Raw genomic sequence first — 11,845 nt, 5'->3', positions numbered from 1 at the left:
TAGTGTTCAATGTTTTGTTAATGTTTAAGTTTCAAGTATGTTCTGTCATGTGTAGTTAACTTTCTTGTGCTATTTCATTATGTTCTAAATCACTGGTGCTAAGGTTGAGATGAAACCAATGCCACTGCTAGTTAGTTGAAATCATAGATATTGTTCTTGTTGTGCTAGAACTGTTTAGGATAAATTATCCTTCAGGATTGCTTACTCATCTAAGTGATTGATCTGCGGTTAGTTTGTTTTGTGAGAGGACAGCTAATACTAGGATTAGATAATTATCTTAGTGATACTAAACCATCCTCCTGAAACAACCCTTTGATGAGCAGCAGGCTTGAACCTTCACTGCCATCTAGATAGTCAGCAAGCCTAGAAGCTCACTGATATCTACACCAGGGACAAGAGTGATATTGAAATTGAGATTGCCTTAGCATAGGTTATTGGTGGATTAAATGCCATAGTAACTTCACACAGTTCTGCATCTTTTTCATTCACTGCACTAGTTCACTGCCTTAGGCTCACTGCCTTTGTTTAACTGCCACTGTCACTATCACTGCCACTGTCACAATCATTGATTCATTAGTTCACTGCCACTGCTTAGCTTAGAGAACTAGATTAGCTTAGGAAAGCTTCAACTCACACCCAAGTCCCTGTGGAATAACCCTGTTCTTGCACACAAGCTACAACTGACCCTGTGCACTTGCAGGTATAACTTGTAGGCTGCTTCATTGTCTTATTTTCTCACATCTTTAAATGCCTACCATCAGCTTCATGCACAAAGGCAAGAGATCATTCGGATTACATCAGGATCACGAGAACTTGATAAGATTTTAGAAGGTAATAAATTAAGAATGAAACTGACCTCATGCTTACATGATGGTTACTAATTAAGAACATCTAGCTATATCATAAAATGAATTAGAGAACCCATATATAGAGATACATACTGAGCACTAGAGTACTCATTCATAGTTCCAGTTTCAGAGAACATAACAACAGAAACATCAGCAATGTAAATCTCTCTAGCTTTCTTCAACATGCCATTTTTCCTCTTTGAGTAACTCACCTGTTTTGCTGTTGAGTTCTCAATCCTCTTGATTTCAACCTTACCTCTACCCATATTTTCCTTATTCTCTTCTATTTCTGTGATACTAAGGAGTATATAAGAGAACCAGATGAATTAAAGTAGTTGTACTTTTAGTTACTTTTTCATAATCTTGATCAATACCGACACTTGTGCTTGATTTTATGGTTATTAGGTTACATTTAGTGATCTTGAAGCTGCAACTAGGGATTGTTTGGATCCAAGTCTTGTTATTGATGGTAACAGAGCTAATTGCAATTTGGTTTCTCTTGGCCGGCCTCAGCAATCTCCGCAGCCAGTTCGTATAATTCTTCAAGACCCTTGTGATTTTTGTTTTCTTACTTTTCAGTTTCTATTCCCTTGGAAATGACTTATTGCCCTTAAGTTTGGGTGGTGGAGTCACTTTTCTTACTAATTTGTGCCTTTAAGCTTATGAAATTTGCTATGATTAATAATTGTGGTTCAATCAGGTACTTTATCGGTAAACTGAAGAAAAAAATAAATATATTGTCGTCGAAGCTGATATACCTTACTGTTTGGTTTATTCTTACAGGAACCATGAGGGCAATAACTCCCTACTACGGTGGATTGCAGGCTCTCCATGACCGTATATCACAAAGCCCACTTACACTCAATCAATTTCATACATCTTCAAACAAGGGTTTCCATACCCTCCATACAGGTGAGTCATGCTTCCTCAAACATGGGTTTCTCTTTAATTCTGACTCCTGGATTCCATTTAGTTTGATTAAATTTCCTCTCATGTGATGTATCATGTTATTGAGTGTTGTAAGAAGTTTTATCACTCGTACTTAAGCTGTACATGTTTCTTAACATGGACAGGGAACATGCGCCTTCAATCATTTTCATGGACTAAATTGACATTATTGGATCAGCTAGTATGGAATGTGGAACTGGTAATGGTGATAGTGAAGTGCAAAGGACCATGCTTGAGCTGCTTAATTAGCTGGATGGATTTGAAGAATCAAACAAGATCAAGGTATGCTCAATAGTTCTATGATACGTTGGGCCTTCGTAGGAAATCGATTAGTATTGTAGCAAAAAGTTTGATATTTCTCTTTGTTGCTTATTTATTAAAACTCAATACGTAATTTTTACAGGTTCTAATGGCTACAAATAGAATTGGTATTCTGGATACAATACTCCTAAGGCCTGGACGTATTAACAGGAAGATTGATTTTCCAAATCCCAACGAAGAGGTATGTAATACGTTCATCTTTAGTAGTGTTCACCTCCTGAATCATTGTGATCTTGTGTGCTGGGATTAATAGTTGTTTTTTCATGATTTTATGCCCATCATTTAGTTGTTTGATAATATTACAGCAGTAGATTTTTTTGGGTAAAAACAACTTTGTAGCTGAAATTGTAAATCTGAAAATTATGTAAATAATGTGCTCTGATTCAGTTTTCATGATTTGCTCTTAGCCAGCGTCTCATGATTTTTATTTCACATCTTCTTGTAGTCTCGATGCGATATTTTGAAAATCCACTCAATGAGAATGAACTTGATGCTTGGAATTGATCTGAAGAAGATAGCAGAGAATATGGGTGGGGCACCTGGCGCAGAACTGAAGGTTTGTTACTACCCCGTATTTTCTTTTTTGTTAAATATTTTGCTATTATATCCTGTAGATATTATCTGTATCAACCATGATCCTCTCTATTTTTGTAATTCACTCCTTAGTCCTTAGCAATGCGGAAGCACAATCTTATATTTTGAAGCCGAGGCAATACCATTATTAAGATATTGCCTAACCTTAACATTATAAGATATGCGTTGGATATGATATGTGTTGGCAACGGAAAACTTAAGTTCATCACCTAATTATAACATGCTAACTATTTGCTATAATGAAATGTATTGCCTTGTTAAAGTTTGGCATTTGGTTTGCACTTGCAGGGTGAAGGTTTAGATCTTTGTCGGACTGATGACCTTGCAAGTACTTTTTTGAACTGACGAGCCTACATTGTGTGTGTGATTACTTCTCATGTGGATGATGCTCATGTCTACATGTCGACTTAAGAGTTCAAGTATGTTAGTGATGCTGTCAAATAGTGTTCTCATAGACATCTTAATCTTCATAATATTTTTGGAGTCTAACTTTTTGTAACAAACATCTATATTGCTGCCATTTTTTGGATGTGTGTGTTTAACACTCGTAGGGTAACTTGAATGAATATAAATGTGTTACACTGGCAGGTTAATATGAAATTATGAATGTGAAATACTTTCGGGTTTCAGCTATAATTTTTTTTTCCAAAATAGTTTTATGCACACAACTTCTAATAAGAGTTGTGTTCCATATGTCAACTACACAAACCAAAGGTTGTGAAAGAATGTCTTTACGACATAACTAGGTGTTGTCCAACATAGTTCTACAACTCTAACAGGTGTCGTGCAAATCTTATTCATAATAGTAATAAGAGATGGTACATATTATACACATCCTAGGTTGTCTAAGATAGTCCTTCAACTTATACAAGTGTTGTGTTACATATCTCTACGATACACATCCCAGGTTGTCTAAGATAGACCTTCAACTTATACAAGTGTTTAGTTACATATTTTTACGATACGCATCCTTTGTTGTCCAAGATATTCCTACAACACAAGCAAGGGTTGTGTTAGGCTTTCAAAACAAAATCGAAAGAGAATCACAACTTTGGGAAAATATTGTCGAACCATGAATGACATCACCCTTTACAACTCTTAGTCAAGTATTGTAGAAAAGCTTTGACTTTCTACAATACCCCCACTACACAATGCATAAAATGGAGTTGTCGTAGGTGTACTACAACGCTAATACAGTATCGTCAATGATGATTTTTCCCGTAGTGTATGGGCAATTTCTCTCATCGCTCTCCAAGGAATAAAGATCGCTAAGAGAAGAGGCAAAATGTAGGGTTAAATATCACGTCTGTATAATTCGTGAGAAGAAATGAGTTCACGGGGGAGCAAACTATCTCGCACGAAGCAAGTCTCAAATGACGGAACCAATGACGTCATCAAGTCACGGGTAAAATGTGAATATTGTGCGAAGAGTATTGAAGACTTTGTGTGAGGGTGCTAGCCCATCGCGTGTCAGATCCGAAAATAAGGGATTCATTAGCTGTCCACCACTATATAAAACCCCTATATAAAGGGCCAGCCACCCTTGTGTTAGAGAGAGATGTTTTTGAGAGTTGAGATAGAATTTTAGGAGAGAGAAAATTATTTGTTCTCCAAGTTAGAATTTTATCTATCATCTTTATATTGGTTTCCAAGCTTAATAAAAATTCTTTAAGTGTTCTTCAAAATGATTACATGATTTGTTAGATAGATTATTAAGGGGCGTGGTAGTAGGATTTTCTACTACTACAATCTTAAATGGAAATGAAAAGATTGTTTTGCCGATGATAATCAAGATCAAACGATGGAAGTTGAGGAATTAGGTGGTACAAGAAAAAATCACATGCATTTTAATTAAACCTTTTATGGATTTATCCAATCCTGGAAGCACAATCAATCATCGTACCCTTTGATTGTATGAAGTAGAATTGTATTTAGCCGGTAAGACAGTAACTGGATTAAAATCATTTTTGGACTAGATAATTCTTGAATATTGACTTCGACAATGTTTTTCGTATATAGCAGTGAGGGAACTGGAATGAAATTTTTGTGGAAAGCCATATTGGCGAAATTCCGGTCAGAAAAGAGAATTGTAATTGTAGGAGAAGGAGCCTTGGAAAGAAATACCTGACATGAAAAAGTAAGTCTAGAACTTTTTTTGCATAGGTGCAGGTGATTGCACTCTTCGAAGTGATGTCAAAAGTTGCAAAATTTTGGTTGCCACTAGGAGTATTATTGGTAGCACAATTTGCTAGTTTTCCGAAATTCCATGGTTATCCATTTGAGTTTGGAGAAAAAGCTTTTTTTTTTGCTCAATCAAAACCATTTTATTACTCATTATGGCCCAATACAACCAACTAAAGAGTTTACATCAAAAAGAGCCACCAAGGCCCAATAAAATGAAAAAACTCAAAGGAAAAAAATAAGCCAAACTCAAAACTGAAGCCCAACTGTAAAAAACATAAGAAAATTTTGTAGCAAAACCTATAATAGATTTGCTCAGGTGATTCCAAAGTTGGGATGAAACTTGGTTTTGAGTTGAGAATGATCTTCACCCTCTCACCAATCCTGCACCCTTCTTTGCCATGGAGTCAGCAGAGAAATTCACTTCTCTCAAGCTATGTACAAATTTGATATTATGCAATAGTTCTTTTAATCTCTTCCATCTTACCAGCATGAATCAAGGCAGCCTTCCTGATATGTATGCACTCACTGCTGCTTTAGAATCATAGTTAAAACATACATTAAGTTTGTTGTTCTGTATAGCCCATTCAGCTGCACCTGTAACACCAACTCGTTGAAGGGAAATGTTTTAGCTGACCATCATCAGCGTGTCATTTATCTTCCCACAGCCTTACCGTAGCTCCATTAACACCAACTTTAAAAATAAAGTGGAAACCGTTAATGGGCACCCATTTACGGAACAAACCCCCAGTAAAAAAAATGTTTTTTTACTTAATATTACAGCAGTAGAAATAGATAAACTTCTAAATGTTTATGACTAAAAAGCCCCTTGGAGGACACTCTAGACAAACAATAATTGTAAGGGTATAATAGTCAAAACCCCACCTACCAAACAATAATTCAGTGAGGCTTTATAAATGTTTGTTGGATTCTATTTAAAACCCCACCTACCAACCAGTAATTAGGCTTTATAAATGTTCGTTGGATTTTATTTTTAGGGCAAAAATGAGATTTTTGTTGTTGTTGTAACAATGGAGAAGGCGGCTGGTGCTGGTAATGAAGAAGAAGAAGAAGAGATTTGCCGTAGAAAATATGGGAAATGGAGATGCAAGAATGCAAGTGCTGATAATGAATTGCATTATTGTCAAAAACGTTACAATCTTCGTGCAAAGAAGACAACTAGGGAAGCTCCAGGTTCTGGTCCTATAGAAGATGAAACTAGGGAATGGAGACGTAGTAGGAAGAAGGTAATGGAGGAGGAAGATGATGATGACACCTGTGAGTAATTTTTACTGATTTCTTATATTATGATAACCAATTGAATTATTTCATAGTTGCTTAACTGATTGCATAGTTCCAGATGATACAATTGTAGGTGGTGCTTCTTCCAAAATTGAGGCAAAGAGGAAAAAAATCGAATCAACATCTGAAGAACTAAAATCATCTACAGAAATTAGTGAACCTGTTCTTGAATTGGAGAATCTGGACCATTATAAAACTGAGCGCTTCCAAGTGTCTGTGGAATTAGAGCTTGCGAAGAAGGAATTGGAGCTTGCGAAGACAAATCTGGAGCTTGAGAAGAAGAATGATGCTAGTGATGAGGATGCAACTGAATATTGGAGGAACAAGTGTTCGGATTTGGAGATTGTAGTCCTGGCATTGGAAATTGAATACTTAATAATGAGATATGAAGAAACTAGGGAATCGAAACGGTCGAGGAAGAAGAATGTAACGGAGGAAAAAGATGACGGGTCCGTTAATGATACCTGTGACTGTGAGTAATTTGTTAATTTAGTGATTGCTTCCATTTGCATTGAATTATGATAACTAATTGAAAATTTTCGCAGTTTCATCTGTTGATTTAAGTCAGGCCCCCTTAAGGAAAAGTAAGTAAGAATCACTGCATTGTCTAACTAATTCATAATCTTCTATATCCAGCTGATACAATTGTAACTGGTGGTTCTGCCAAATTTGGGGCAAGGAGGAAATTTTTTGAAAGAATGTCTAGAAACAAATCATTGACAGGAATTAGGGAACTGTTCATTTATTTTATTTTTATGGTAATTTAGGATTCCCAAGATTATTAGTTTGATTGATAGAAACGAAGAGTTAGAATAATTGCATTGTCTAACTAATTGAGAATTCTCTATATATGCAGCTGATAAAGAAGGTGGTTCTGCCAATGTTGTGACCAAGACGAAGCTGCCTCCAGATGGACAACGTTGTTGTATAAGTAGCAGGGGATGGAGATGCAAGAACTTTAGGATGGGTCATGGTGCTGCTGCTGATGATGATAGGGTTCCGAAGACCAACCATTGTGAAAAACATTACAGTTATTTTGCAAACTATAATCAGATGCTCAGGAACAAGACGCAGATGATGAAGAAGAAGCCGCCTCCAGTTGGAGAACGTTGTTGTCAAACTGGTGGTGGTGGATGGAGATGCAAGAATTTTAGGATGGGACATGGTGCTGCTTCTGATGATGATACTGTTCCTAATACAAGATATTGTGAAAAACATTACAGGCATCAATCAAGGGAATATAAGCAGAAGATGCAATTTAAGATAGTAGAAATTAGGGGCTCGAAACGGAGGAGGAAGAAGGTAGCGGAGGAGATGGAGAAGAACAAGCTTCTGCCTCCAGATGAACAGCGTTGCTGTCTAACCAATGGAAGTACATGGAGATGCAAGAAAGCTAGGATGTCTCATGCTGCTGTTGATGATGAAACTTTTCCTAAGACAATATATTGTGAAAAACATCACAATCTTCGCGCGAAGTATTACGAGAATCTTAAGGAGGAGGAGGAGGAGGAGGAGATGGAGAAGAAGCTGCCTCCCGATGAACATGGTTGTTCTCAAACTAATGGAAGTACATTGAGATGCAGGAATTTTAGGAAGAGAAGTTGGGGTAGGGAAAGTGCATATTGTGGTGCTACTGGTCCTAGAAAATGTAGGGGCTCGAAACGGAGGAGGAAGGTAACTGAGGAAGATGACCGGACACTTGATGTAACAGAAGGTATTCAACTAGCTTCCTATGAGTAATTCTTATAACTTCATTTTTGTGATTTCTTATGTTGTTAATTTCGTTTGCTTGCACGTTTAGAATTTGATAATTCAGAAATTTCATAGTTGCATCTATTAAGTCCCCCAAAGGAATCACTGCATTGCTTTGTCTAACTAATTGGGAATTTTCTATCCAGCCGATACAATTAAGAAGAGAAGTGGGGACGGGGAAGCTGCAGGTTGTAGCGCTACTGGTCCTACAGAATATAGAGGCTTGAAATGGAGGAGGAAGAAGGTAACAGAGGAAGATAACCGGTCCTTTGATGTAACAGGAAGTATGCAACCAGCTACCAGTGATGATGATACCTGTGAGTAATTCTTATTATATCTTCATTTTAGTGATGTTTTATGTTGTTGTTTGTTTCGATTGCTTACATGTTCAAAAATTTTGTTAAATAATTGCACATTTTCATGGTTTCATCTGTTGTTGTTATTGTTTATTTTGGTTGCTTATATGTTCAAAATACGATAATTGAGAAACTTCACAGTTGTTAACATGTATTCCTTTGTATAACTAATTGTAAATTTTCTGTCTAGCTGTTACAATTTCAGAAGGCCGTACTGGCAATATCAGGAGGAAGAGGAAAAATGTCGGAAGAGCGGAAGATGACCAGTTCGTTGATGATACTCTTGGCGAATTTGAAGGTTTTGACGGTTATGTTGATTCAGAAAATTCTGTTGGTGACCTTATGGATATGCTGGGGATGAAAAATTGGAATTGGAACAACGATAAAATGAAATGGAACTCTGAGGCTGATATGCTTTCTTGCTTTGAAGAGGATCCTGTTCTGTCATACTTATAACTGAATGAAATTACGGTTTTTGCAGTTACAATACATTTGCTAGTTCAATGTTGTAAGAAGCTGTAAGCTTGTTGGTTTACAGTCCTATACTTTCTAGGCTCCTTGCCAATCTACTGCACGGGATATTAGGAACTGGAGGATAACTAATCTGAATTTCAATCTTTTTACTGAAATAGTTTGTGGAGATTAGATGATCCTGCAATTTACTTTAGTTGGCGTTGAAACTACCTCACTCATCAATATGGATTTCAATCTTTTTACTGACTGCGGACTTTGTATATCAAAGATACACGCGGTTGGGTCGCACAAGAGAAATTATTTTTCGTAATTGTCAGACATAGGATTTTCTGGCTTCTCTAGATTTCATTGCTGTATTTGTTAGTTGTTAGTTGTAACCCTTGTACATGCCTTTACCGTGTAGCGGTTACTGCAGGGAAGTCGATTTTGTTCAGAATTTTGATTTGATTAAAGAAGACGAAAATAGAGTTAATGATACAGAAAAGGAAACCAACAAACTCATGGTGTAATGCTCATGAGTCTTTATAACAAAGGATTGAGAACATGTCCCATGAACAATAGAACCCCACTATTCTCTTCTCTAATCATAAACATGAAAGGATGATCCGCTACGAAAGTTACTCCAGGAGGGGAATAAAAACCACAATCATCATCACAAAGATAATATTCAACCTCAACGGTAGAAGCAGCAGCTTCAGTTCCTTGTTCCTCAACTTCAACAAAGCACTTGTGCAGCACTTCAGAAACACAAATGGATTCTTCATTACCAACCAGCATCTCAGTCAATTCTGGTTTTCGCTCATCGAAAGGCAATTCTAACCCCAACTCCTTTAGAACTCTTTTTGCTTGAAAATCAAATAAAATCTTAAACTTTGGAAGTATCAAATACCTGACTGCAACATCATTAGTTGGGAGATAACTATTTAAGAAGCCAGCTGAATCAGAACTCACCTTCTCTATCACTTCGCCTAGTCCATCTCGTTCATTTGGTAAAACTATACACATAGAAAAACGTTGAGCATCTTTCTTTCTAGAAGCTACCTCCAAAGTTTTGTATGAGAGCTTAAGAACGTTAAAGTCCTTGTAACATGAAACACATGGATACTCTTCCTCCGTCATCATGAATGGAACTTGAATTTTGCTTCCGTTAAGAAGATAGAACGGTTTGTCCTCGGTGAGATCAGGATTAAATTGATTTGGTTGCCATGATCCTTTGAAATAGAGTGCATTTGCGGCTACAATCACTGTGCTACAGTCAAAGGATCCCTCTGGAAGGATATCCTGAATTAAGCCCTTTCTTTCGACCCATTTATTCACCTTCCACCGAGCTGCTTCGCTCTACATACATCAAGATTGTCGCATAAACATAACACAAACAGTTGTTAAAGCTTGAATTTGTTGTCAAAACTAAAAAATATATCAAGATAATTAAAGAAATAACGTGGTTTTCTTTTATCTTACCTGTTGGAAATCAACAGACTCAACTTCTGCTTTATAGGATGCACTCACTGTGTCCTTGAAAACAGGTTTGAGGGGATACAAACCTGTGGACCAAATGCCGCTGACAAAAGAAAGTTTGGGACCTTGTCCCTTAACACCAGTCTTTGTTTGAATCAATTCATGGATCACACAAGTACTATCACGGTTAAGATCCTGTAGATTTTTATAATTGAGGAACTCTAATATCTGTTTCAATGTTTCACCACTTGAACCAGATGCTAATATTCCAAGAGCAGGAAAAATAGAGAATGGAGAGAATGCAAAATTCTTATCCTTGGACTCGTTTAGCCAAAGTTTTTCAAAGAGTTTTTATGCATGAATTTATCTTCCAACTGTCTGCCGTAGTAATCTTCTTAATGTTCTTTTTTTTTTGATTGAAAGAAAGGATTTATTAAAAGAAGAGGAATGTACATGCAAATCTACCAGGGGTAGAAGAAGAAAAGAAAAAACCAAGCTACGCTACAAACAAAGACAAAGTTACAAAAACAATGCCTCCCAATTAGACAGAACCGTATATGAGCAGTTTTGATGAACCCTATGACCTGCAGCCTCAGCCCAAGTTAGAACTAAAGTCTTGACTTCCAAAATGAGATCATTATCAGTTTTGAAGAGGTGTGTAGGTTCAAACCTTCTACAATTTCTTTCTTTCCAGATTGTGTGAACGATAGCTGCTGGGATTAAATTCCAGATGTAGTTGCCTGATTGAGAGAAGTGCTGAGTGTGCCAGGTATCTGCCAAGGCTCTCATTGATCCCGGCAAAACCCAAGACCAACCTGTTTTTGGTGTTAAGTTGCACCAAATCTTGTATGCAATCTTACAGTGAAGAAAAAGATGATTCTGTGAATCCTCTCCTCCACCACACAAAGCACAATCATTATGAAGAGACATATGTTTCCGTTATAGCGGATCTATAGTGTTCAATTTGCCGTGAACCAAACACCACATAAGAAAACATATCTTTGGAGGGATTGCCTGCTGCCAGATGAAATGAGTAGGAAAGTGAGGCACGCCATTTTCTGCCACTAATTGAGAGTACAATGATTTGACAATAAACACACCAGAGGGATGCAGTTTCCACCTCCTTGTGTCTGTCAAACCGTCATGAACAGGGGGGATATCACCAATGGTTTCAATGAGCATTCCATATTCTTGAGCCTCTGCATATGAAAGGACCCGCCTGAAATCGAACTGCCAATTTCCTTCACTAGAAATCATGTCAGCAATACAAGCATTTTTATTTCTGATTAGCTTGAACAACTTAGGAAAAATAGAAGATAGAGGTTGCTGCCCGCACCAGCAGTCATTCCAAAAGGTAATGACAGTTCCAGAATGTAGAAATAAATTTGAATGATCACTAATGAAGCCTCCCGACTCAACTATTGCCCGCCAACAAGAGACCCCATAGGATTGATTGACTTTTCCGGGAACCCAAAAGGAAAAATCTTTTCCATACTTATCTTCTATAATTCTATACCAAAGCTTACTCTTTTCAACCCCAAATCTCCAACACCATTTAGCTAACAAAGCTAAATTCATGATTTTTAGGTTGTACACACCTAGACCACCTCT

General features: G+C 37.1%; 2 protein-coding genes across 4 annotated transcripts; one reads left to right on the top strand and one right to left on the bottom strand.

Annotated features, from left to right (window-relative positions):
- The first annotated feature begins 5,853 nt into the window (after nt 1–5,853).
- On the top strand, nt 5,854–8,969 carry LOC113319893. Of its 3 annotated transcripts, none has more exons than XM_026568004.1 (6): nt 5,854–6,170; nt 6,268–6,666; nt 6,740–6,778; nt 7,051–7,908; nt 8,093–8,263; nt 8,493–8,969. In XM_026568004.1, the coding sequence occupies exons 1-6, from the start codon at nt 5,924–5,926 to the stop codon at nt 8,756–8,758; spliced, it is 1,980 nt and encodes a 659-aa protein (XP_026423789.1). In that variant the 5' UTR covers nt 5,854–5,923; the 3' UTR covers nt 8,759–8,969. The 3 variants fall into 3 exon arrangements, with proteins under 3 accessions (XP_026423789.1, XP_026423788.1, XP_026423790.1); XM_026568003.1 differs by having other exon boundaries at nt 6,253–6,666; XM_026568005.1 differs by lacking the exon at nt 6,740–6,778 and having other exon boundaries at nt 6,253–6,666.
- Nucleotides 8,970–9,298: 329 nt separating this feature from the next.
- On the bottom strand, nt 9,299–11,164 carry LOC113273118 (serpin-ZX-like). The gene is made up of 3 exons (XM_026522888.1): nt 10,819–11,164; nt 10,238–10,494; nt 9,299–10,114 (listed from the first exon to the last, which is right to left on the bottom strand). The coding sequence occupies exons 1-3, from the start codon at nt 11,162–11,164 to the stop codon at nt 9,299–9,301; spliced, it is 1,419 nt and encodes a 472-aa protein (XP_026378673.1).
- Nucleotides 11,165–11,845: the final 681 nt, after the last annotated feature.

This window comes from Papaver somniferum, chromosome 1 (genome assembly GCF_003573695.1).
Source record: "Papaver somniferum cultivar HN1 chromosome 1, ASM357369v1, whole genome shotgun sequence".
NCBI classification, from domain to species: domain Eukaryota; kingdom Viridiplantae; phylum Streptophyta; class Magnoliopsida; order Ranunculales; family Papaveraceae; genus Papaver; species Papaver somniferum.
The sequence above is the reverse complement of the archived record's forward strand: the minus strand, read 5'-3'. Positions and strand labels throughout refer to the sequence as shown.